Genomic DNA, 27,362 nt, shown 5'->3' with positions numbered 1-27,362 from the left:
ATTTCTATCCGCCTTTCACTATGCAGTGACCATGCTGTGTTTATTACTCCGCTGTCACACGAAGGGCTTGTACAGACCCAGAGGACATGCTGATAATGAAGACAGCAGTTGCCATAGAAACAGCAGCGCTTCCTCTCTTTTATGCTTAGTCTGTCTTCATCCTTAATCTGTGTGTCTAAGGTTTTATTTGGACGTGACAGGATGAGGAGGTTTGAGGATGTTCAGGAATTATCAGCCAGTCAAAACAATAGTTATTTTTCTTAAAAAGGAGTGTAAACAAAAAAAACAACAAACTACAAAATATATAATCTTGTCTTGCAGCTGTGTAGAGTTTGTTTTTCTAACGATGGTCACACTGATATGTGTTTGTGTGCATTTCTGGTTGCATATAGAGCATAGTTTCAAATCAAAGTTACTACAAGATTGTGCAAAGAGATTTTAAAATGAAAAACAAAATGGATATCTTCAAATCCAACAAGCTTAAACCACAAAAGCAGGTTGTCAAACCTGTCCCTGATGTTTTGTGTTGATTTATAATGTTACTGTTTTGTTTGGATTTTACTGCGATTTGCAAACCTTATTGAACTTTTTCGCATTTTGTCTTGTTGCAACTTTAAATTTAAATGTGTTTTTATTGAAATTTTAAGTGACAAACCAAACCAAGTAGTTTAGTCTTAATTGTGGAGTAGAAGAAAAAAATCATGCATTATTTAATATATTAAAGCCATTAAAATCTTTACAGTTTGTTACACACATTTGTATGCACACCCGTTATTCTCATATCCATAAGTAAAAGTTTGGCAGTTTGCACAATTTAACTGAATTAATATGTGAAAATGTTATTAATGGCAGATAACCAGATCTGAACACAGCATGAAGCTATAGTGAAACACGGTAGCAGCAGCATCAGGCTGTGGGGAGGCATTTCCTCAGCAGGGACAGAGTTTAAGGGAAGGTGGATGGAGATAAATAAAGTACATTACTGGAAAACTTTAGATTTTATCTATAATAATAAAAAAGTATTGTTCTCCTTCCACTTCACAATTCTCCACTACTTCGTGTAGGTCTATCAGATAAAATTCTTGTAAAATGTACTGAAGTGTGTGGTTGCACGTTGTAAAAGTTAAATGAAAGTAGTAAGGCACAACAAGTAAGAATTTATTTACCCTAGGAATAATTGTGCAGTAGGAGTATGTGATTTATTTACCTCAAACAGGTTTTTAAAAACAAGAGGGGGGAAAAACCAACAACCAGTAGGGCAGAGAAAACATGTGCATCCATAACCAAGAGCAAAATAATTAGTTTATCACTACTTTTGTGTTTGAAAAGGAGTAGGAAGAAATGAGCGCTTACTTAATCTTACCCCTTATCTACATTTAATTAGATATATTAATTACTGACTCAATTATTATCCAAAATTTAATAGTAATAAAAACCATGTTATAAAAAGCCAACAGATAATTGATATTAAATAGACAAAGTGATTGCAACTAACTCATAACAGACAAGAAATGACGGGTAATGACGGGTAATGACAACCATCGTCTTTACACCCTTGTCCCTTAGTGGGGTCAGGAGGTGCTGGTGCCGATCTCCAGCTAACGTTCCGGGGGAGAGGGGGGGGTCACCTGGACAGGTCGCCAGTCTGTCGCAGACATCTGGACATACAGCTTCATATTACTGCAGTATAATAATCTATCTTAACCCCAGGATCTGAATATAACATTTCTCATTGCTGCTTCAGTGCAGACGTCTGTATGAATGAATCAACATGTAACTGGCTTAACGGTGTGTCACTCGGGATAAACTGACCGCTGAAGAAACCGATAATGACCAGCCTGACGTGCAGTGGCGCAAAAAGTGGGTATGCAGGGTATGCAACGCATAGGGGCGCAGCACCAGAGGGGGCGCCAAAACCCCGTCTGGAGGGGGCTGCGCGCCTTACGCTCCTTCACCTCGCGCACATAACGAGGTAAATGTAGCGANGAGCGTCGCTCCTTCACCCTGACGTTCCTTCCCTCGGTCGGCGGGAGAGTGGGGGGGGCGCCGATCTATGTTTTTGCATCCACCTGAATAATGTGTAGTTGCGCCACTGCTGACGTGTGACTGCTTTCTGTCTGACAACTTCAGATTCTGTATGTGTGTATGTGTGTGGTGTTGTTTTTCTTCCAAATTAGCAAGTAAACAGTAAAGATCCCAAAGGTTCAGTCCTGGTCACTCACAGAAAAGTCCCCCTCATTAAGGCACACAGTGTATCTTATAGCCACCCTGTTCTCTTCTGCCGCTGTGCCCGTCAGATCATCAGCCTCAGGAAATTATCAGCAAGCTCTGTTGTCACGATTAAACCAAGTTTTTTCCTGTTCTTCACACCTCTCAACCAGAGGATGAGCTCCTCTCCTTCTTATTGTCTGAGGAAAGAAAGTCAAAACCCACCTCTGTCTATCCTTCAGAGCTGTGCTTCGTCATCTGAACAGGCTGATGATTTAACCATACCAGAAGCAAGCTGACATTTTGAATGAATGTGTTGTCTTCACAGCACATCCTAATAGTCCAGAGGCAGCTGTCGGTGCTGGAGGAGGAGCTGGAGGAGTTTCGATTGGCTCTCAGGCAGTACATGGATTGTGCCTGCGCCCAGACAGGATGCTTACAGTCAGTTCTTTCTGTTACACGTCCTCATTTGCTCCATTCAGCTTGCATGTCGTGCTTCGTGTGTTGTTACAAATACAAGCTGTATTGTATTTGGATTTTATGTAGGGGTGCACCGATTGCAGTTTTCTGGCCGATCGCCAACATACCGATTCCAATTTTGGCCGATACCAGTTTTTTTTGTCTGAAATGTTGCTCAATATATCAAGAAAGTTGCTGAATTGACAACAATGGGGTAACTATTGTTAACTGCAAATGTGCAGGCATAACCTGGTCGGCCAGTTTGTCAGTCAAACCTCTCTCACAGGAGAAAAGAAAAGCACACAGCGTTGATTTTTAGACCTTTGCCAAGTTTGATAACGTCGAAGGATAAGATCGGCTTGACATGTAAAAATCGTCCGATCGCCGATCTCCCAAAATTAAGCAAATCGGCACCGATAAATCGGCTGGCCAATAAATTGATGTACCCCTAATTTTATGTGTAAAGTAGTGAAAAATGATGGAGTTTTACAAATGCTTCTACCGCGGTGGAACATGTCAAAACTGAAGTTTTTACTGCAGTATCATTGGATGGAGGGTCTTGCCACAGATTTTCACTTATATTTGGATCACATTTTAACACGTGAATATGGTTTAGTCTCAACCTTCCTATAAAGCTATAAATCTGCAAGTAATTATTTTATCAAAATTCTGTTTGGTGAATAATTATTTGAATGGAAATCCAAGGAATGCTTTCCATCTGGTCAAAAAAAGGTGACCTTTGCATTTGCTAAACAGACAGGGGAGAAATAGGAAGGGTAGAATTATATTTTATTGACAGTTTTTGAATTCATAATGAATTTGAAAATGAGAACAGAACATTTGGGAAGCAGATTAACTATAGAAAAAGAAGGGACCTGAGGAATGTGCCCTGGGGAACACCAGGAATCTGCTCAACCTGAAGAGTTTGCCGGAAATTTCAAAGTTGTATGGAAAGTATTACTTTTTGAAGCGTCAGATAAAGAAGAATAAGAAAAGATGAGCCTCTAGCAAGCAGCAGCAGGCCTTTCCTGTTATATGAAGAGAGTGAAAAAATAAATGAAAAGAAACCAATTACTAAGGTAATGAAGAACCTGTAAAACCTTAATCTTTTCTAATACCACAAGCACAGTGGTGACTAATTTACAAGTTAAGTTGATGCTTTCCTCATTATTTTGTCACTTCAACACAGTTAACATGATAAATCTGCACATCTTAATGCTAAGATACTCAAAACAGTCTGACTTTACAATATCGTAGCTGATTTTGACACTTAAATATTATTTTCTGAGCTGTTGCATCCTCATCTAATGCCATATCGGTCTGGGGAAATGATTTAAGTAAGCAAATATCTGGCCTGCATCCTTCATCCATACTAATGACTGTATATATGTTCAGGCATTTAAATGCCGCCACAGTAAAATTAAAACGAACTCAAATTAAATCCTCCTTTTGAAGCAGTTAGAAGTGGTATCGTTCTTGACACGATTTCAGGATTACTACGCAGTTCACATCCAATTGAGAGTTGTTTTTATGACGATAATAAGCTTAATCTGAAATTCTGCCACATTAGGGAGAGAAAACGTGTCGCAGTGTTAGAATATTTGTCTCGCCTGTCATGTTTCGTTCTTGTTCTTCAGCTGAGCTTACCCTCAACATGCTGCTTCAGAGGACTGGAGAGCGTGAACGTTTCCTTCTCCTTATCCCTAAGAACAAAAATGTTGTATCTTTGTCGCTTTGTGACTAAACATTTCTTCAACCTGAGTCAATCCTAAGCTAACTGTCACTTTGGTTTTGGTCTCAAACCAGCAGCCTGAAGCAGAGTGTGACGTTTTACACGCTTTATCACGTCGCTTTATTTAAATAGCATGCTTTTCCAACTTGCTTCTTTGATTAAATGAAAATACTGCGCAAATGTTGCCAGACTATGATTGCATTTTACAATTTAATTGCGGTTATGATTGCGCTGTAAGCACCACGTTGCTCGCGCACAGTGAGGATGCAGAAAACAATTTAGCAACACGGGCTCTGTTGGGGGACATGATGCAGCAGCACTAATTAGCGGCTGCATGACTCGTGTTCCTCTCTTTTGTCTTTAACTCGGCAGCATCGCAGTTCAGCGGCTGGCGAATGAATCACGCTTCATTCTCTATGAGTTCTGGGAGCACAACAACGTGTGGAAGAAGTGAGTATCCGCGTGTGTGCGACCCGTGTGCGTCAGAGGTAACGCACCGTGGATCGATTCACATTAACTCTATATTATGCTCTTTCTTTTTTTTTTTTTTACTGCTTGGACTCATTGTCAGCGAAGGTTTGGTTGCTGCTTGAACTTTGAAAAAGCTGATGGGGGGGAAAAAACAAGAAAAAGACTTTTTAACCCCCACTGTGCTCATTTATTACTTTGGTTTTTTTCATATTTATTGGATAAATAGGATTAACAATTAATTTTAAATACAGCCTTATTCATCTTGTGCTGCATATTAATACTCTCTATACGTTGTAAAGCGATCAGACTTTTTTTTTCTTTTAGTTTTTAGGTTGAGTCTTTAATTTGAATTCACAATCATGACGTAAAAATTATCGATTGAGTTTATTCTTATCCTCATAGTATTTATTGCCAATTCTTGTAAAGATAAATTTTTAAAAAAACATTTCAAACAAATTCCTTTGGATTCGCGTCTTGAATGCGATAGATGTTCCCAAAAACCTTTGCAGTCATATATTTAGATTATGTCAGAGGCTCCAGGTTTCATGGATGTGTTGTTATTTTTAAAGAACTTCAGAAATTGTCCGTCTTTTTCAGACTATGTTGTTCCGAATACTGGATTCTGGCAGAAAATGTAGGACTGAAGCGTTGAATATAATCTGAATTCTTCTTTAATAGCATGTTGGAGAATATTTTTGTTGCTGATAGATAAATTATCTCCGAACCTCCTCTTCATGGTCAAAAACTGAAAACAAACACGAAAAAAACTTTCCACTAGAGTACCAAAAAATACATTTTATAATGTCTGTAAACTAAAATATATACTTTAATGTAAAGGATTTGCCTTTTTTTCTTGTTATTTTTTATTTTTGAGAAGAATATTTCTCTTGCCTTTCTCTTTTTATGGCATTGTATTTTTTTTTACCAGTTTTATGGCTGTAGATGCAAATACCAGTCAACAATAATGTAGTAAAGCCCAAAATTACACATACCCATTGGAGATTCAGTTTTAAAGTAATCTTTTAATTTTAGTAACCTTTCTGACTGCAAGTCAAGTCAGAGTCAATCCCTCTGTAGGTAAAGATTAGTGTGATGGCACAGAGGCATTCCTAAAGGTTTGGAGCACATAGTTGTAGATAATTGGTCAAATTGCCAGTGGAAAAATGCAAAGAGTTTATTAGCAACTGTAAGATCACTGTAATGCCACGAAACACTTTTTTTTCCACCTATCAGAGACAAACCTCTTGGTTGAATGAAAATAAAGGTACATCTGAATCCTCCAGGGTTTGCTTGATTTCAGTCAACTCCTTTGGATTACATTACTGAGGGCTGGAGTCACTGTCTCTCATTTGAAACCTGCTTGTTTCCACCTTTGACCTTTGATTGGTTCGTCCTTCCATCCTACAACGCTGAAGCCTACTTACCAAAGCTTTAACTGATAAACCAGGATGACTTTGGATCACTGCACACAAACAGTGATCAGTTCCTCACGTCCCATGTCGTCTTCTCTGCTTTTCAGCCACCTACAGACCAACTACAGTAAAACCTTCCAGAGGGGAAACGTAGACTTCCTGGAAACTCCCGAGAGCATCACTACCATGCTTGTTCCTGGTAAGGAAACGCATCCCACATCCACAAAGGTCTTCACAATTAATATGTTGTGAATATAAATATAAGTCAGGTTTTCCATCAGTTTTTGATAACATACACAAAATTTGAATATTGTCAGATTAGAAGCACCTTTTTAAAACAACAGCCTTTAAGCAGGTTGTTATTTATAAGTCTTTTAAATAAACTCATATTTCTGTTTTAAACATTTTAATGTTCACATTTTAATCTTAAATGTTATGTTTTCTTCCGCTGCCATCGAATAAAGTCCCTTGAACACAAATCTGGTCCGCCATAACTTTTTATTTGGCCCTTTAAACTCCAAATTACATCAATAAGTTCTTTCAGCTTTTCACGAATCTCCAAAGTTTGCACAAATCTCCACATTGTGTTATAATCTTACTGCAATTTCCTCTCAAATTTGGTCAAAAACATTGAATTTAAGTGGCTGCTGCGTCAGCCTTACTTGATGTCAAGTTATAGTCCGCAATAAAAAAATCACATTTAACATCATACATCTTACCGCAAATATTAAAATTCCTTACATACGTTTCTAAATTGGCACCACAAAATCTTGATTGCAAAAAAAAAAAGCACTAAATTCCAAAATCCTGGAGGAACAGCTATTTATTAATATTTTATCAATTTAATTGGTTTTAACAATATATTGGGTTTTTTTTTTAATTCTGATTTTTGATATGGCCCAAAATGAAAATGGGTTCTAATAGCTTGTATATCATCTGTGTCTCACCTGCAGCTTCTTGGTGGGTCCTCAACAACAACTGAAGATTTCCCACCACCATCCACTGATCGTCACCAGACGGTGTGAGGAGCAAACAGACGCCTGTCAACACATCACCAGTCCACAGAAACACCTCACTCTCCTTGAAGCAACATTACTTGTGAAGCCATGGTGATTAGTGTTTATGACTTTCCATATTCCTTCGTAGTTCAGTGGTAGCTCCAGTAGCTCATGTGTGTCTGTTTGCACTCATTCATGAAGAAGCTCTTTAACCCTAACAGCTGTGAGCTCATCAGTGACCCATCTGATGATTCGACATCGTCGCCGTGGTCACCGTGGTCGCCGTGACGTCGCCCAGCGTAGAGCCGAAATGTTTGCGTTTTTGTCTCGTTAGATATCTCTTTGAGGACATTGGGCTAATCACGTTCTGGTTTTAGGAATATATTCATAATTAGTTTTAGTTTGAATTTAGACTTTTGTTATTATTATTATTGTTGTTGTTGTTTGCTTTCAATGGGTGTGTGAAAGAGACAGGAAATGAATCGATTAGAGAGACATTGTATCAATTGTAGCAGCTCCTGGGAGCTCATTAAACCGTATTTCTGTCATTTCTGTCTTTAATGTATTGAACTGAGACAAAGTCTCTAATAAAGATGATATTGTTGCGTATGCCGTGTGGTATTTCTTAGGGTTTTTTGTTAGTTGGAAAAAAAGAGTAATTAGTTGAAACAATTAAATAAATGCCTATTACAGTGATAGTTCATGGTTGGTCAATATATTAGTAAAACGTGCATAAAGTACTAGTATAAGAAACCTAATATTATGAATAGTGTATACATACATGTACTCTTTGTTCTCTAATGTTCTCTAACAAACCTCCACGGCCGTCGCAGAACACCTGGACTTAGTATTGAATAAGACAGGTGGATCGACTTAAACTGGAAGTTAATATTTGCAGGCAGCGCCATCGTGTGGAAATTTAGCAGTACTGCAGCTTCAATAAAGAGGAACGGAATATCATTGGCATATGTGGCTTCCTAGAAGCGTGTTGCACATCACACAGGTAACTCAGCCTGATAAAATGTCTAAAAAAAATGTTAATATTTCAGACTTCTAACGCCTTTCAAGAAAAACACAGACAAGTAGATACTTTAAACATTTTATTGATAAATTATTTGTTTTTAAAAAGACTCATGAAGCATCTTTTCCTTCCGCCCGACTTTGCTCACCTTTACTGAAATCAAACTATGTACAAGGTATTTTCTAAATTTTGCCTACTTCGTCATCATCGTCACATTCAAAACGAGGTTCAAACTGTGCCCGCCGCTGGAGATAAAGAGATGGGATGTAGCACAGAGTCCACAGGAGGTCGGAGAGCAGCGATCTAAGTGGAGGAAGGACGGTTTACATTCGAACGCACAGGCAGTGGAGCAAAAACAGGAACTTCACAGCCATGATCTACCTCTGAAACGGAGCAAGACGCCACCTCAGCGACAGGAAGGAGGCAACATGCATGTTTTTTGGGATTACTTTGAGAATAGTAGACCAGATTACAAGACTGTTTCAGAAAATGACCCGGAGAGGATATTGCTTTAATATGGTTTTAACAGCTGCAGGCACAGAACAAAAATAATATCTCAATAAAAATGTATTTATCTGACATTTTCAAGACTAATACTGGGCAGCAAAGTTGGCACGCATGGATAAATAATGACAATCATGTTAAAAAGTCAATCATTTTCTGAATTAAAATAACGTAATACTATGTCAGAGTGGTTGCAGTAGAGTATGAGTGTGCAACTATCAGTAGCTGGATTTTACTAGCAGCAAAACAATTTTATTTGCATAAAATATGAAGTGCAAATGGGAGGGGGTTGTCTCGTTTAGCTATAAAAATGAAGACAGAGACTGCTTGTTGCTGACAAAGAAAGGTTCAAAACTCTTCAGTTTAACCAGAGTTTTGAACTATTAAACAAGTATTCTTTCAAACATCTGGAAAAATCCAGATTTAAAGTTTTCCCACTCTTGGTTATCCGCAGGTCTTGGTCAGGGTTTGAACATGTACCAGCTTTGGTCAGACAGCAGGATCAAAGACCTTCCAACCATAAACGACGAGACACATCCCCCCAATATGTTTCTCCAAGCAAACACTCCTTCACACTTTGCTTCTGCACTCAACCTGGCTGCTCTAACATCTGAAGAATATGGAGAGAAAAAATAAAATAAAATAAAAGAGGAATTTGCACTTTCGGCCACGCTTGGCTTCGCTGAGCTGCTCCCGGTCTAGGCGAAGCTGTTTTCTGGGTAGCTGACTTTGATGGCCCCCCAGTAGCAGGCTCGTATCAGACATATGAGACCCACCAGGTAGGCGAACGCCCAGGACACGTAGGTGGCGTTGTAACGTCTGGCGAAGTCCCGAGTACCGACCTGTTGGAACACAAGAAAACAGCAAATTGCATATAAAACATATGAAAAACATTTTTATTATAAACCAACAAAATTAGTACATTTTTGTTAAGTGCATGAATCAACAGAACCACCTTAGCTAGAGTTAGCGCTGCAAGCCCACTCTCTCTATTACCTAAATCTTTCCCCATCCTTCATTGCAAACTATTTCAAGCTCAGTCAGATACACTGGAAAAAACACAAAATCTTCCAATGCAAATATCTTAGTACGCTTGAAATAAGGCAAAACTAACTTACAAGTAACTTTTAAGCAAGGTATAAGAGCCTGTTTAAACTAATTTCTTAATACTGGTATAATAAATTAGTTAGTAGTTCCACTGGCAGATTATTTCACTTGGAACAAAACATTTTTCCTTTGCTATAAGTGAAATAACCTGCTAGTGGAAGTAGGACATTTTCAGCAATATTAAAGAATTGCTGACTTAAAACAAGTTTGTTTAAAAGTTACTTCTAAGTTAGTTCTGACTTATTTCAAGTGGACCAAGATATTTGCACCAGAAACTGGACCACAAGGACTTGGTAAGATTTTGTGTTTATGCAGTGTAGAATATGTGAACATTAATGTCATTTTCCCTCTCAAAACGCTGATGTCTGTCCTTCTATGGCAACATACATACAGATCTGGAAAAAATGAAGAGCCCACTGCGCTGAACCCCATTGAAAACCTCCTGGTTATTCCACCAAATATTGATTTCTGAACTCTTCCTGAGTTAAAACATTAGTATTGTTGTACCTAAATTAATATGAACTTCTTTTCTTTGCATTATTTGAGGTCTGAAAGCTCTGCACCTCTTTCATTATTTTGACCATTTCTTATTTTCTGCTAATAAATACTAATTTTTTGCTTGGAATTTCAGAGACATGATGTCAGTAGTTTGTAGAATAAAAGAACAATGTTCAATTTACTCATTTTCCTATAAAGAGTAAAATCAGAGAAACTGGTCATTTTAAGTGGTCTCTTAATTTTTTTCCAGAGCTGTATATAGGGTGCTTCTAGTTATTTTTCTACTATGAAAAGTGCATTTTTATCACTGCATATTACAAAAAACAGCCACAACAACAACAACAATGAAAAGAGCAGGACATACTTACTGTTAAACCCACTCCAATGAAAATGCAGATCATTCCTATAGTTATATAAGCACAACAGCGCCTCCTAGGGAGAGCGCTGCCAACAGACGATCTGCAGGAAGCAAAGCAGAAAACAGAGTCAGCATGAGAAAAGGCTGATTAAAAATAAAGAGGTTCATTTTGTTTATGAGAAAACTCTTATGAATACAGGATTAGAAGAAAAAACTGAAAAATATTCCTGTTATTATGCGACTGAACCAAACATCAGCATCCCGGTGATCATGTGAGGAAAAGGAAATCCTTTTTACACACGAGGACTGTCACATGAGCAGCATAAACGAGCAGATATCATCCAGGCCCAATGCAGACACAAATAAGAGGAGTCAACTGGCCTCAAGCAGCACACTGGCATCCTGCTTTGTCCTTGCATCATTCTAACTTTCCTTTCCTCTCCTTCTCTGCGCTCACATGCCCCTCATGTGACTGGACTTGAGCATTCTTGTAGGATCGCTGAAATTCAGATCGCCGAGGGGGGCTGATCACCTGACATCTAGCCTTCAACCTGCTTTTAAACCTCGCCACATTACGTCTCCAGTTCCCTGTTCATCGTCCAGCTTTCTGCTTTCTTTCTAGACGCTCTAAATAAAAGAACGACTGGAATTCCCCCCCGCCATTTCCAGCCAGACAATCTGAAAGTAAAATGTGGGAACAGACAGTAAATTACTTAATGACGGTGAGCGTAACTAGGGAACTTCAACTTTAAAACGCTGCAGCATCTTAACTTCCACCTTCCTTTTTACCATGTTTGATTCTTGTAAGTGTTTTAATTTTGATCTTTTTTTTTGTTTGCTCAAACATCTTGCATTTGAGAATATTATTTGTAGAAGAAAAAACAGGTTGGTTTAAGCAAATATAAACAGGACAATATTAGGTTGTTTTTTTAAACTTACTCTAAACTGATTATATGCATTAAAATATCTCATTTAAATCAGATTTCCTACCAGTTTCTGAAAATGTTGCAAAATCTAACAAAAAACCTGATTAAAATATCAAGAAAATATATTTTTTAAGTTCCTATCAGAAAACGTTATGATTAGTCCGAGTGGAAAAACCAACAACATGTTGTAGTAAAGTCAGGACTCGTTTTTTTTTTTTTTTTTTTTTGTCTCTACTGGCTCACTTCTGCTTTTATCAACATTTAGAGACCCGCTGCTGCAGAAATGAGACCAACATGTTTCTCATCTTTAATTCCCAAAACAGTTCAGCTTCCAGACAATTACTAACATCTGTTAAAGATTCATGTGCCTCTCAGTCAGTAAGAAAGTCTTTGAAAAGCATATTTATATAACTATATTCAGGTCAAACTAGATTAAAGATTCCTTAAAAGTGAATTTCCTTAAATGCTTTATTACTAGTCGCAGCTACCTCTCTAGAAACCAGACATTATGTAAAAAAAAAAAAATACAGAAAAAATACAAAGATGCAGTATTTTGTTTTTCCACAAACAATCAAACTGCATTGGGCAAGAAGCTCCAAAGCAGTTCCTTATCATTTCTCTCAACAAACACCACTGACTGCTCCAACACCACTTCTTCATCTTGTGATCAGCCAACCTTATTACCACCACATGCGAGTCCACCCTTTATAATTCCTGTCACACGTCTAGATTAGCTTCCCCTCCTCTGCAAATCCAGACCTCTAAAGAATCCGACTGCAGCAGGTTTACCCTTTAAGAAAGCGTTTGATTACAGCGCCAAAGAAATGTGGCGCTAACATTTATGTCTGGGGATTTTATGTCTACGTAAAGTTTTTCTGACAAAACCAAATTCTGCGCAAGCAATGAGTTGCTAATAAATTTCCTCAACAATTTGAAGCTAAAGAAATATGTTTGTATTTTTTCTTTAAAAAGAAGAAATCCCTCAAGTTGAGTGAACTAAATGAATCCAACATGGCTGCCTTAAATGCAAAGTGTGACAACTGAGACTAAAAAAAATGTATTTTTTTTTGGCTTGTCGGTTTAAATCTCTTTACATCACATGAACACCCTTTAGGAGCTATTATTAAAACGCATTAAACATTAAAAACCTTGAACATGCTAATGTTCAAGCATGTTTGCTAACTGGGTATTGAGAAATGTGTTGGCATATATATATATGCTATTGCTCCAACATGTTAGCAAACAATCAACATGGTAAAAATAGCAATTGCAACATGTTTAATATGTTTATGTGCAAAGAAGTTTGATCATTTTCAGTCATTGCAAACATGTTAGCATAATTACTTTAGCAACATTTACTAATGTCAGCTAGCATATTTACTAATGTTGGAGCCAATCAGATTATTTGGTCATTTTCAAACAGAATTTTTTTTAAAAGATTAAAATATTTGGTAAAACTAATGATTGGATATGAGCAAACATGTTGGTATTAAATAATAATTAAGTTAGCAATGTTTGCTAATGTTCCCCAATATGTTCACTAATGTTCAAACATTCACAAACATGTCAGCAACTACACCTGGGCTTTGATAAACACATTAGCATATTTTCCAACGTTTTAAGACATTAAACATTTAGCAAAACATGTGAGCATTGGAAAACATGAATTGTAAAGAAATGTGAACTGATCGTTGTACGTCTTCCAGCAGACTCACATTTTTTTGCAGTGGGGACACTTGGCTAGCGTGTTAAATCGAAGTTCCATCCACTGTGGAGACAAAATAAAAACAATTGTTTAATTTGAGCTTTAAAAGATATGTAAACACACTACAATGCTACTCTTGTTTTAGACACAAATCAGCACAAATCTTCCTGAGACTGATTTCAAATGATCCGTTTCGAAGGTTTGCAACTATTTATTGTTAAAGTTAGCACCTCAAATAATTCAGATTTAATTTATGTAGCTTTGTATTAGTTGAGATTTTATCTGGGGCTTTTAAAAGTAGAAATAAAATCATTAATAATAACAGCCTGGAGCATAATAATGGAACATAATTAACCTGTTAACAGATGTGCAACGTTTACCTCTTAGACATGCGGCTTCAGTGAAAGAATAACATTTATTTTTTTTTAAATGTATTTTCATTAGTGTAAGCAGCAATTTTCAATAGAGGCTGAGAAATTTCTGCATTTACACATCAACCTTATTTCTTTTTTTTAAATGAATAATTTCTCTTGAAGCCACATGTGCACAGAGTGGAATTATCAGCGTGAAGAAAGCCACAGACTGAAACAAATGTTAGGCTGTTGTTAATATGTCCACAGGTAAGATCAGGTCTTTTTCAACCTCTTGCTGTGCTGGAAGAGAGCCGTCGCTGGGGAGACCAGACATCGGCTGAGATGACCTGGCGTCCTCGCTGCCCTACAGGCCGCAGGCGACAATGTGCAGATGTTAAGAAATATGCATCTATGAAATGGTGGCCTTGTATCTGCACATTTTTGTGACATAAAGTTAATGAAAGCGAGCATAGACTACCGTATTTTTCGGACTATAAGCCGCTACTTTTTCCCCACGCTTTCAAGCCCGGTGCAGCTTTTCTGTGTATTTTGACTTCAACCCCCAGGGGGAGCTCTTTAGCAGGAAGTGAATTATTGGAAGTCAAAATTGGAAATCAAAGAAGAAAGTGCTAATTTTCATTTAGAACAAACACGTTTTAGCAGCAGGCACGACAAAGAAATATCTTCAAACTCATTTGATGCAGCTTTTAAGTTGAAGGCGTTGGAGAGCTGCGTCCTTAATAAATCTAGCAGGTTAATTAGGACCCAGTCCTCTGCTGCCCTCTGCTGGGTCCTTACGGAAAACAGAGAGCGGCGGAGATACCAGCGGCTTATGGCCCGGTGCGGCTTGTATATGTAGGTTTCCAGTTTTTTGTTTGTTTTGTTTTGTTTTGTATTTTTATTTTTGTTTGTTTTTGGTTTTTGTTTACTTAAAAAAAAATTGTAGGTGTGGCTTTTAGTATGGTGCGCTCTATAGTCCAGAAAATACGGTAAATAAAGTTGTATGGTGGTGAGAACTACTCTACAAAAATAAAGTTTTGTGAGGCTTCTAGTCGGAGACGTAGAGGATAGAGACGTAGAGGATAGAGGGTGCTTCACTTGAAAAAGTGAACTTGAAAAAGTGAAGCACCCCAACCTGGCTTTCATAACTATTTTAAAAGTCAGACGTTTTCCACTGATAAATAAATTGGTTCTACTGTTGTGTAGACATAAAAAAGCACAAGCTTTACATGACAAACATTTTCCATATTTAAAAGTGACATTTATCCTGCACACATGAGACGAAAAACAAATGCACAATTTGAGGGGAAAATATAAAGCATAAAAATAGTAAAAGCTATTAAAGCTAGAATTTTGAGAGAGTCCTTCTGGTTTAGTTTCAGTACTCAGGAGTTCACAACAGCCAGTCATTTAATGATTAACTGTAAATAAAGTTCAGTTGTCCAAGTTGGATTTTCCTGACATTTGCAGCTCATTGATAAAACCGTAGTTTGCTGTAGTAGCTTACAAAGGAATCAAAATGATTTCATTTTACAAACATATCAGCATAGAGAAGGAAACAATAAATACATAGAATTATATATTGTTTATGTCATGGGTTACTAAGAAAAGCCACCATAAATAAAATAAAAATTAGATGAGGGCTGGCAGCTAAACGAGAAAAGAGTTTAGTTAACTTGATACACAACCATTTTCTGATGAAATACACATGGATCTGTTCTATTTCACATATACACATATCTATAATGAAGATTTCTGCTTTTTCTGGCACTTTGAATAGCCTACTCAAAATTAAACTATAATAATCATTGGGTTTTATTATCTGTATGACTTAGAAATTATGGAATAACGTGAGTGTTGGTGTCCAGGAGGCTGTAAAATTTCTAAGGCTGCATTTACCTCTGGAAATCTCTCAAACATCAAAGCTAACAGTGAGTTTAACACAAAGTTTAAATTTGATGAAGCAAAGGCAAACGTAAAAGGCATCATCACCTTAATATGAATCAATGTAAAAAAAAATTTTTTTTAAACTCAACTTTTTCAGAAATTCTTAAATACTCAATATTAAAAAGGCCTTGGAAAAGTTAATCAAGTTCAGAAACTTTGACATTTCTCTATGCTGAAATTGAAAAATGAAGTATGATACCTGAATGGACTACACTTTGAAAATGTGGGGAAATGTTTTCCACCTTCTGACCTCACAGGTCACCAGAAGGAATCCAGCATCCACAGTGAAACAAAGTGGTGGCAGCATCATGATGTGGGTGTTCTCCGTTTTAAATGAAGCTGAGGTTTTTGTCAAGTGTAACAAAGGCTGAAGATTCAGTCAGATTTTAAACGTCATCTTCATGTGGAGTGAAATCATTTGGATGTCAGCAGAACCCAAAATTAATTCTCAATAGATGACATGAGACGCTTTTACAATGTGAAGATAAAAATAATGTGAGGGATTCTAAAAATCTCCCACCAAAGACTGAATGGGATAATTATTCAAAACGTGCTGCGATAAAAATTTATGACTTTTTTATGGCGCTTAATTTCCTCCAAGCCGATTTATTTTTCAGACAAATTGTTCAGGATACAATCAAAAGCATAAGCCAATGTGCAACGAGGCTGTCAAAATGACTTCTATGCACAACAGTAACAACAGCAGAACAACTTTAACGTATCTGCAGCTGACTGGGAGTGTTTGTGGGTTTCCGTACCAGGAAGGTGTTTCCACAGTGACCACACACCACTCTCATCCCCTCGGGCTGGATGGGCAGTGCCGGTTGGGCGGGCTGCTCTTCGGGGATCACCATCACCGGGCTCAGGTTGATGATGCGTCTGCTGCAAAAAAAAAAAAGGAACAGTCGCAAAAGTTCAGGATTCGAGAATGTCAATAAATAGAAAAACACCTAAACAAACACATAGCTGAACACTATTATGTACTTGTGCATAATACTTTTGTTGCTTGCTCAAGTAAAAGTAAACACTTCAACTTATCAACATTGTTATGAATGAAATAAATATATTTTGATTAAATATATCACATTTTATGTTTTAAGCACTTATTTATATATTGAATTGTGGGTAAATTCCTGCTACTATCTGCTGCTGCAGGTTTTTGCAACAACCACCAGCAATTTAAACAAACGTTTTGAAAATAAAAATGCAGGCAGCAGCATAATCTCATTATTCCATACAGGGTTCACTTTCTAAATAACAATATGTCTTCATAGTACATCAGTTCAAACATCTTTTCTTGTAGGAAAATAAAAATTATGCTAACCCTGCTCTTTTTTTTTAAATGCCTGTTCCTTAATGTCTTTCTAAATATAGAAACAATGAACATAATTTCTCACACGTCTACTTTACTACCAGAAAGTTATTTATTAGCAAAAGGTTTTTTTTCTGTCTATTAGATAATAACAAATGAGCAAGTAATGATCCTAATAGCAAATGAGGGCATTTTAACCCTTTCATGCATAGTGGTCACTACAGTGGACAGCTATCTAAAAGCCATTTTCTTGTGCTTCTTGTGGATTTTTATGTTATAAATGCACACAGAGCACTGAAGTGGACACTAATGCATCATAAAATACACTATCACCTACTGGCCATCAGCTGCAAATGCAAGAAATTATTTTTTTGTTAAATCCAATATGGCCGACAGACAAAAAAGCTCGCCAACCGACCGGGTCCCTCCTTCTACTGTAGATGACTTTTTCAGGTAAAAAAAAAAATATTGTGACATCAAATAACCCCTAAAGAATAATACTACTGATGTATTTTTCAAATAACTTTGCATTTGGAGAAAATTACAATTGATCACCTTAAAAAAAATAAAATCACTTTTTTTCCTCCCTTTTTTTATGCCTTAAGAAAATCCCAAAAAGATTTGGAAAAAAATCCTGACACAAAGGATCATAATTCATGCATGAAAGAGTTAAATGAATGAATCTGTTGCCAACCAGTTTGGTCGAGGACATCCTATCCTCCTGGATGTGTCTTTACAGATCAGCAGGCAGTTACAGGGACACCTCACATACTTCTTCCCTGTAGGGGGGTTCTTGATGGGCTTAGCGAGAACAAACACACAGAAACAGCTCATAAACACACAGATACCGATTAATTTTTTTCAGATATGAAGGTTGAATTTATCCTGAAGTTTGTTTAAGAAAAACATGTTTACTTTCTACATGTCAAATCAAACCATTGTGTTTGATTTACTGTTTCTTATTTGCTCAGTAACAGATAATAAAGGAACCGTTTCACTTCATATCAGCATTGCACTGTGATGGTTTTAATTAAACTTTATAGTGACAAATTTACTTTCGCTTCTTTATTTGAGAATGAGCTCTGCTTCCTGATGAGCTTTTGTTATTAGTCACTTCTCAGCAGACTGAAGGATTGTGGAATAAGTGTAGTTTGCTCTTTAATCCCTACAGAAGAAGTAAAATTAATGAATTTCATACCCATTTTATTACATCACAACCACAGACTCAGACATACCATATATATTTGAACCTCTTTATCCAACAGACTTTTTAAAAAAATCACTTTATTAGTAAAACGAGTCCACCTTCACATGATTTATTGCCAGCATGAGTACAGATGTTTTATGAAGGGCTCAGATGTTTTTAAGAGAACATAAAGACCAAGGAATGTTGGCTGTGGAGAAATTCAAAAAGGTAAGAAAAAAAAAATCTTTCAGCATCTCCGAGAGCTCTGTTAAATCTAGCATCTAGAAACGCAAAGAGTACGGCACAGCTTTGAACGTACCAGGACATGGCTGTCTACCTAAACCGACACGCTGGGTAAGGAGAGCAACAGAGAAGCAGCCAAAAGGCCTGTGGTGGCTGGGAAGAAGACGCAGAGATCCCCAGCTCAGGCAGAAGAAACTGTTGTCATGACAACTGTTAGTCATAAATCTGGACTTTATGTTTAAAAAAAAAAAAAAAAGCAAAGAAAACGCCATAATGGCAGCATCATTCAATGGGGACGGCTTTCTTCAGCAGACAGTCCTGGAAGAAAACTAGTTAAGAGGAAACAAAAGACTCGAGGCTGTGGTGGCGTTTCCCTTCACAGCCTCACAGCAACAGTCAGAGCTGCAAACAGGATGGTTTACCTCGGTGTGAACATTTATCGTATCGCTTATCATTTATCATGACAAGAATTTGGTTTGATCATTGTTGTGATAAACCCCAATTAATGATGTTTAAAACCAACCAAAAACTCTCCCTCTTCCCAGAAATTGCTATTTTACTATTTGCCAGTTTCTCCTCTATTTATTTATTTTTTTCCATTGAGAGTATCAATAAGTTTGAAAATATGATTAAATGAAGTCACTGTGTTCAGTTTAGTGATACAAATCATAATTTATGTGACTGGTGTTCTAAAGAGACATGTTACTTCCCCCCCCCCCCCAAGAGCTCTGACTGCTGTGTGATGCAGTCACAGCCATACATCTACCCAAAAAGAAGCAGAAAAATCGTTTTTATTGTCCCTATCACAATAGTAGCACAAAATATCACGACTATCACTTGAAGTCACAATCTCAGCTGCTGGATTTGCACAGCAGTGAGCGTAACTGCACCTAAATCTCTTTTCATAAAGAGCAGACTTAGAGAGGTAAATAAATGTTCCCGCCACACTTTTCAGATTTTCCCTCCATCTCATCCCTCGGCTCACCGTTGCTTCGTTGCAGACCGTGCACTTCACGACGTGCTGGTGCAGCTTCCCGTCCAGGTTGATGATGGACTGGCAGACGCGGCAGTTGATGACGGGCACGCCGCCGGCGTCGGGGCTGGCGATGGCTGTGTAAGGAGGAGGTAGTTCGGCTTTCAGAGGGAGAGGAGGACACACACAAAACCCAGCTGTTAGTGGCATGCATCTGACACACACAGCAGCAGCAACATCAACCGTCTGACTCCTTCCGTCCGGAGAAGGACGAACTCAGATTTCAGAAAAGTTTAATAAAAATGTGTGGGTTTTGACGTTAGGAGAACTGAGAGGAGGATTATGGTTTTGAAGTTTATTGTGGAGGTTTATAAAGTTTGTTTTTTTTATCTGCTGTTTGAACTCATTTATAATTGAACTGTTTGAGAAAATGGCCTTTTAATTTATGATAGAAATCTGATCTGATACATTCAGATCAGATTTCAGTTCATTTTAGCTTAGAAAACTTGTCATGTAAACAATTTCATCAATATTAGTCTGCACTAATTAATCCTGCCAATATCAAAATTGTGAAATTTATCAAATTAAAGGAGCAGAAGTCTTTCTAGAATAAGCTACCAACTTATTTAGAAATGTCAAAAATGCATTTTTGATTGTTCAAACTTCTGAAATGAAATGGGAGCGTCTGCTTTTTTTGTGATTGTATTTTTAACAATATTATTTTAAAAAAGATTTTCACTGGGTGGTTATAGAAATAAGACTAAAATGCACTAAAGACAGCGTTTTTCATCTGTTGTGACAATTTTCTTTCTACAAATATGAAAATATCCATCCTTAGTTAACGGATTGTCAAAACCAGAGAGTTACGGATGAAGGTCTTACAGTTCTGATTCCTGTTTGCAGTTTCCTTTTGGGGTCTGAAATCCGACTCAGATTTGTGATCGATTCCCTTTTTTGAGGACTAAAACACATTTGCACTTTTTTACTTACATCCTTATCTTTAACAGGTTTTTAATTTAACAGAAAAAGGAGGAATCGCAAGATGAATACAACTTATAAGTGTTTAACTTTTATCTGATGTTTTAATATAATCAAAGAAAAATCATCCAAGTGCACAATGCTGCTTGATGTATTTATAGTCAAAAGCCGCAGTAACTCTTCTTTTTAATCCAAATAACAAACATGATCAAATCAAAATTAAACTGGCCATATTCATCTTCACTCAAAAGTATATATTTCTTTTTGTCTTAATGTTTCTAAAACAAATTACAACCATAAATGCACATGTGCAAAACTCCAAATCACTCAAACCTCTCTTTGCACCATTTATACATTACTTGTGTCTTTATGCAACACTGTAATTGGGTCCATTTATTGTCCATAAGAAAAAAAAAACAATTAAAATAACATCGCATATGCTCATATTTCCTGAGAAGCGTCCCCTGCGTGTTTCGTCCTCGTCTTCAGCAGGTAAATGGATTCTGACTCTTGGCTCCAAGTCAGTTACAACCACAGGGACAGGTGGGACTCCCTGCCAACATTTAAATAATCCTGGCTAGAATTACAACTAGAGCAGGCCACAGACGAGGCGCTCCTATAGTGCAGACACTGTCATTTGTAAAAATAATCCCTGCAAAATACTCCAACAGGACCCGCTGTGCAATAATACAGATTTAAAAACAGACTAAGATCCAAGATGATTCCTTCTCTTTCTGTCTCTCATCTGTCTCAGTTCGGGCCTGATTTTACTTCCACCTCTCCCTCTTGGTATTTTTGCACAGATATGGTGCTAATGCATGTCTGAAAGTGAATCCACCCATTATAGATTTCCTCTCTGTGTGTCCTCTGAGCCAGAAGTAAGACAAGAAGACAACCCACTAGAACCACAGGCTGCATTACCACAACATGCATCCCACATCACCCCGTTTAAAGGCCTTTATTATAATAAGACTTAAAGTTTGTGGCAAAACAATATAGATAAAACACCTGGCATCCACCAAAACTAAGGCTGTAAAAAGATTTTTTATTTATTTATATAATATTGTAAAAACAAGTTGTATATTATGGTCTCAAGTTGCTTCAAAAGGTATAATTGTGATTATGCTAATTATTTTAACATAATTAGCATTTCCAGGTTTCTCTTAAATGGAAGCAATACAGTGAGGATAGAGTGTGGCTAAAATTTATTTGCAGTATTTTACAGACTGTCTTGACTAGAAGACTTCATTATGGAAGTTTCAAACAAGGACAGATAACTCAAAATAACCTGTTTTTAGTATCTCTGAGGCAAAAGAGACACAGAGATGCAACAAGTTACAGAAAAAATTTGTTTCTTCTGTGGTATGTGAGATGTTTTGCTTTTTTGTTGTTTTTTTTTTCAAATAGCTACAAGAGAGAGCAAAGCTTCAGTGAGTGTTGGTTATTTTATTCACTTGCCGTTTCGTACTCAAACTTTTTGAGCATAAAATTACTCCATTTGCTAAATAAGGTCAACTCATTCCTGCCTAAAGAACATTTTGTTGGGCTAAATGTTCAGCTGGTTACAGGGAGGCTAAACGTGTGACATCAACGCTGGAAACAAGTCAAATTAAACCCAAAAAGCATTCATACACTTTTATTCAGAGCAATCTCCTAGTTTGCTTAGCATGTTTCTTCAGATTGTAAGTAATAACATTTTGGAGAGACTCAGGGAGGATCCCAACTTGAATCTAACCGAGACGAGCTAAAGAGTAGAGCGACTGCAGGAAGACCTTACAACCACAAAGACCAAGGGCTCGTCGTAAAAATACTGATGGAAACATCAAAATCTTTACAGAAATGATAGGAAAGTTTTCTGCTGTAATCACAGTTTTCCAATTGATAATTAATAAGTTTATAAGTGATATTTAATGTTTATTTTTTTTAAGCAAAATGGCTGTAAAAAAAAATTCCCAAACTTTTTTCTGCTTTGACTTTCTTTTAATATTTTTTAGAATAATAACAATACATTTTATTAATAATGCCATTTATATCTCAAATTCAGATCCCTCTTTTTGACAGACATACATTTCCTATCAGAAACAAACTTTTTGGTAAAATTATAATTATTTTTAAATCTAACAGGAGTAATTTAGTGTTCAGTAGCACAAATTATGAAGCAACACTAAAGCCTGATTGACTTTCCAATCAGTGGAGAAGCAACAAGTTTATTTTTTATTTTTGGCATCTGAACTGACTCATATCAGCTCCATTTCAAAATCTAAAACAATGTCAGATCAGGACTGGATTATCATTTACTAAACACGGATTATTAAAAACTCCTTGTGATCTTTGTTATGTTCAAATGTAATTTATAAGGCTACAAATCAATAATAAAATGTTATTCAGTAAAAAAAAACATGTTTTTATTAAAGTCTTTTATTGTGGAAAACAAACTGAGAAAATTCAATTGAGTAATAATCTATTTATCTACTTAAAGTTAACCAGAAATTTAAAAAAAAATTAATAAAACAAAATTGCATTTATTTCTCACCCTTGTTTGTGCTTTAGTCATGGGTTGGATACTTTTGAGCGTCATTACGGAAACGCAAATTAGCATGTGCAATGTCTCCATCAACGAGAGAACAGTACGCAAACCTGTTCTCAAACTGGTCCGTGTTATTTCTTTTTACATTTCAGTTAAACCCAAAGCCTAAACAGTAAACTCCAGTAACAGCAGAGTGCTTGTATCTAGACTGTAGACCGACTCTAATGTGTCTGCATGGGAACTGACTGTCTGTGTGATTTAAGCTGTTGCATTCAGTTCATTAAGTGCATAAAACAAGCAGATTATCAAAACTCAAACAGGTAGACTTTCTTCCATCTCCTTAAACCAATTGAAACAAACGCAACAGATCTCCACTCAATTTCAGTTTGAGCACAAAAACAAAGAGAAAGGAACAAATTCTGTCCTTTTCACGCAATCTCTTAAATGCAGCTGGTTTTTTGGTCATCACAGTCGTTTTGTTTTAAAATGCCATCACGGTTTTAGACGAACGTAATCCGCCTAACAAATTGGCTGATTATCGGCCAGCAAATTTTAGAGTGGATAATCCGAGCAGCAGAGAGGGCAGAGAAAATAGGCCAAGAAATAATAATTTAAGCTAACATTCATTTAGGGGTTTACCCAGCCACTCTTGTACAAACAGACTGTCGCTTCATAGATCCTTAAAGTCTCTGTGATTAATCCAACGGTGAAGTATGAATTTGGCAGGATTAGAGCACTTTTTCCCCGAACTCCTGAAATTCATCCGGTCACAGATTTCGTTCATTCAGTTTCTGTACAGCAAGCTGCATTGTTGCAAGGCACAAAAACAACTGCGTGTGAACCATCATGCCGAGGAAACCAGACAAACGCTAAATGGACTTCTCTGTTATGAAGAAAGCAATCACCGAGACTCTGATTTGGATGGAGGAGGGGGCGGGGGTTGCGGTTTAAATAAAGCCAACAATGCGGAAGAGAATGTGCACATGTGCAATCACATTTTACTCAAGTTTTAAAGCTGCTAGCTAAACTTCTCTTTAAGATCCTTCACACACACTTCAGATATATTTTGTCTCCTATAAAACTCATTTTTGCGATTCATTTTCAGACGTTTTAGTTCATTGTTGTTCGATCAAGATCACAATCAAAATAACAACAAGGTTAGACGTTAAAGCGCCCCCTAATGACATCACATAAGGCATAAGTCAACTGAATGAGTTCTTGAGTGACATTCTCGTTGCCCATTTTTGTCTTTAGTCGTGTTCTTCGTCATACTCCGACTTCAAAAGGTGTTTGTTTGTGTTCCGGAAGTCTGCAGGAAAATGTTTGGTAGCGTTTCTGAACACTGACAAAAACCCCCCAAAAAGACTCCCTTCTGAAACACATGGCAACAAGATGAAAATACAAGACCAATACCGATACGTTGAAAAATGACTAACATCGGCAATGTTGATGTTGATATATTGGACGTCCCTTACAAATTATTATCATTTTACAGCAAGTTATAATTAAATTCATACTGCTAAAGGGATATTTTGTGCAGAAATGTGATTAGTGGATCACCAGCGATCACAAATTCGTCCGACTTTGAGGCACATTTTTGATTTAACAGAACTTCATCTCTGAAAATTATTACACCGATTTCAATTTAAAGATCAATCCCTGTCACATAGGAGAGGGAACTATCTTTGCTGATGGCTTATGAGTTTATAGGGCAAAAAGAAAAAAGAATAGTCTGAGTTCTTATTTTTAATTGAAGACTTTTAAGTGCTTGAAATGATCATCACCTATCGGAGCTGAATGAGGGGGAATTGGCTGACCGACTGGTGAATCGGCAATCACAAATTGTCTAGTAATCAGGACAGATTGGAGTGATCATTTCCTGACTGAGAGGATAGAGGACTCCACGCTGGAGAGCCATCAATCTACAGAAAATCTGGGTTTTGTATTTAGATACATATAATAAAAATGGGGTTTTAAAAAAGTCTGACTTTTCAATATGTGATCTGCTGACCACTGTTCAGAGCTCACAAGGAAAAAATGGTTTGACTCCACTCTTTGGTCAATATATTATATATCTCTATTTCACATCTTCAAGCGATCTACTGCATCAAACACTCAGACCACTGAAACTATCTGTTGAATACCTAGACCGATTATCTTGCTATTTGCATGTTTTCTTTTCGTGCAGACAAGCAAACAAACATCTGCTTCCTTCAAGGTGGCAACTCACTCATTTCTTCTCAATTTTAAAAGTGCACATCTGGGACAAAAGGCTGCTGGCCTTGGCTTCATCTGCAGTGCCTCAACTCTCTCCCCGTAAACGCACAACATTGACGCCTACATTCAAAGCTGGATTCACACATTTTCTTCCTATTAGTACCACTGCTGTCATCCTGAAAACACCCCCAATGCTCGGGGAGTCGTGATGCAAGCATTTCTGCTCTATTAAAAAAAAAAAACCCCGGTTGGTGTTATTGTAGGCCCCTCTCGTCTCTAACCCACTGCTCCAGTTCTCACAGTCCAAGCTCCACCTTTGTGTCAGCTGTCGTTGGATTTCCAGCCGATGCCCTTGCCTCGCTGCGCCTGGCTCCGATTTATTTACGCACAAACCCGATACGCCCTGAAAATGATTCAGCATGCATGCAGGCAGGCGGAAATCTAGGGAGAGTGTGGAGGGCCGTGGAGGAGGAAGGAGGGGGTGGGGGGGAGGATCCGCAGGCTGTGTTTACCTCGGGGACTTGAATCCTGCAGGTACGGGGGAGCCGTGGGGGTCACGTTCTCGGAGTTGGGGGCCGACAGCAGCGGAGAGCGCTCGTCCATGCCGTCGGAGGCCATGTCTGTCGCCGTGACAAATGACGGGAAGCTCCTGGCTGCTGCGGCGAGTCTTCCCACGGCGCGGAGAGGGAGGTGGCGGGGATTGCAGCCCAGCTGCTGTGGCTCTTGGTGCCGAGTTGCTCCGGTCCTGCAGCCGTGGTGACGTCAGCCGACTGGAGGAGGAGGAGGAGCTCCGCGGCGAGCCCCTCCCTCCCTCCCCTCCCCTCCTTCCCCTCCCCTCCTCTCTCTCAGCTGTCGAAGGATCACAGCGCAGGAATGTGGCCTAAAATATGTCCCCGAAACACGAGTGTTAAAAGTTTCCACAAATGTTTATGTTGCACCCTTAAAAAGAACTTAAAAGAAACTCAAATTAGCTTTCGTGCAACTTTATTAAACCAAATCCACGGTTCGAGCATACATCGTGTAGTTCTCTTTTTTTTTTTTTTTTGTAATAATCACAGGTCATGAACTTTCAACTCCCATCATGCATTGTGACATTTTTAAAGGGGTATTATCGTAACAGAAATTTATTAAATAAAAAAAAAACTAAATAGTTTGAGCACATATTTAGCCATAAACCAATTGAATTGTTCTAAATAAATACTAAATCAAATAAATGCTTGCCCAATATGATCAATATCACGTTCGTAACATGTTTTCAGGTCTTTACACTTCGATATAATTTACTTTTTTTTTCTTTTTAGCAAAAACATATATCAATATGATATAATTCCGATCCTGAAGATAAAGTTTCATTATTTAGTAAAAGGGAGCGACTTGAACGTTTCACGTGTAGCAGTTTACAGTTGTCGCCGCTAGATGTCCCTGTTGGACTACCGATTCCTTTACAGTGCGTTGAAAAACTATTATGGCTTTTTCAACAAAGACTCATGTATTTCATTGAGATTGAGTGTGATACTCCAACACACGATAGCGCATACCTGTGAAGTGGAGGGAGAAATAATACACGGTTTGTTTTCAAACTTTTGCATGGTTTGCGTTTGCAAGAACGAACCCCCAGATGCCCCTAAATAAAACCCACTGCCACTCCTGGAATTGGAAAATCACCTAATTAGTATGGCAATAGCAGAGCTCAAGTGGGAGAAAGTACAACTATTAGGCATGCATTGTAGATTAGACCTTAGTTTTCTGTTTCTTTTACAACAAAAAAGAGAGAAAAGTGTGACGTGCATTATTTTTGTTGCAATCACTGCCGTGTGTCTTGTTGGGGGTGTTTCTTTACCAGCATCCAGAGGTTGAATTTCCTCACATTCTTTACAAAATAATACAAGCTCAGTCAGTTTGGACAGGTCTAATGCAACCTCCAACAGGTTTCATGATGGCTTTTCCCTTTCTTTAGCTCCTTCTATCTTCCCATCAGCTCTGATCAGTCCCTAATGAAGAAACGTATTCCCGTAAGATGATGTTGTCGCAAATATTTTCTTCCGTTACATGCAGTATGTTTCAATTTTTGTTTTGCTTGTGGAGCAATCGACAGAGTGGAACCGGAGTACATGATGAGCTGCCCATGTTTCACAGACCAGCAACACCTCAGAGAGAGTCACTAAATGTCCCATAAACCACCAGGATATGTCATGTGATGCAAACATCTACCATGTTCTCTTGGATC

At 37.7% G+C, this 27,362-nt stretch overlaps 2 protein-coding genes across 5 annotated transcripts in view; one reads left to right on the top strand and one right to left on the bottom strand.

The window, feature by feature from the left end:
* The window catches only part of necab1 (N-terminal EF-hand calcium binding protein 1), a 32,155-nt gene extending 24,266 nt beyond the window's left edge, over window positions 1-7,889 (top strand). The window contains exons 10-13 of one of the 3 annotated variants that reach the window (XM_008422020.1): window positions 2,537-2,649; window positions 4,772-4,849; window positions 6,390-6,481; window positions 7,236-7,889. In XM_008422020.1, the coding sequence (XP_008420242.1) occupies window positions 2,537-2,649; window positions 4,772-4,849; window positions 6,390-6,481; window positions 7,236-7,264 (312 nt within the window). In that variant the 3' untranslated portion in view covers window positions 7,265-7,889. Of the gene's footprint in view, window positions 1-2,536; window positions 2,650-4,771; window positions 4,850-6,389; window positions 6,550-7,235 lie in introns of those variants that run through there. The other 2 variants (XM_017307601.1, XM_017307600.1) reach the window with 2 other exon arrangements.
* Window positions 7,890-8,369: 480 nt separating this feature from the next.
* On the bottom strand, window positions 8,370-25,938 carry pip4p2 (phosphatidylinositol-4,5-bisphosphate 4-phosphatase 2). Of its 2 annotated transcripts, XM_008422016.2 has the most exons (8): window positions 25,648-25,938; window positions 19,426-19,574; window positions 17,706-17,812; window positions 16,458-16,581; window positions 14,042-14,116; window positions 13,410-13,462; window positions 10,779-10,869; window positions 8,370-9,647 (listed from the first exon to the last, which is right to left on the bottom strand). In XM_008422016.2, exons 1-8 carry the CDS (start codon window positions 25,751-25,753, stop codon window positions 9,504-9,506), a joined length of 849 nt encoding a protein of 282 aa, XP_008420238.1. In that variant the 5' UTR covers window positions 25,754-25,938; the 3' UTR covers window positions 8,370-9,503. The 2 variants fall into 2 exon arrangements, with proteins under 2 accessions (XP_008420238.1, XP_008420239.1); XM_008422017.2 differs by lacking the exon at window positions 14,042-14,116 and having other exon boundaries at window positions 25,648-25,935.
* Between the last annotated feature and the right edge of the window lie 1,424 nt (window positions 25,939-27,362).

Source organism: Poecilia reticulata, linkage group LG11 (assembly GCF_000633615.1).
Source record: "Poecilia reticulata strain Guanapo linkage group LG11, Guppy_female_1.0+MT, whole genome shotgun sequence".
Classification (NCBI taxonomy): Eukaryota; Metazoa; Chordata; class Actinopteri; order Cyprinodontiformes; family Poeciliidae; genus Poecilia; species Poecilia reticulata.
Note: the sequence above shows the minus strand (reverse complement) of the source record. Positions and strands in the feature narration are given on the sequence as shown.

What these genes read in the sequence shown, in the direction of transcription:
- pip4p2 (XM_008422016.2), bottom strand. Translation starts at nt 25,753, where the DNA reads ATGGCCTCCGACGGCATGGACGAGCGCTCTCCGCTGCTGTCGGCCCCC. An exon ending in GCAGGATTCAAGTCCCCGAG is followed by an intron (nt 19,575 to 25,647) that starts GTAAACACAGCC and finishes TCCCTCTGAAAG; the next exon opens with CCGAACTACCTCCTCCTTAC. An exon ending in ACTGTGGAAACACCTTCCTG is followed by an intron (nt 14,117 to 16,457) that starts GTACGGAAACCC and finishes TGCGGCCTGTAG; the next exon opens with GGCAGCGAGGACGCCAGGTC.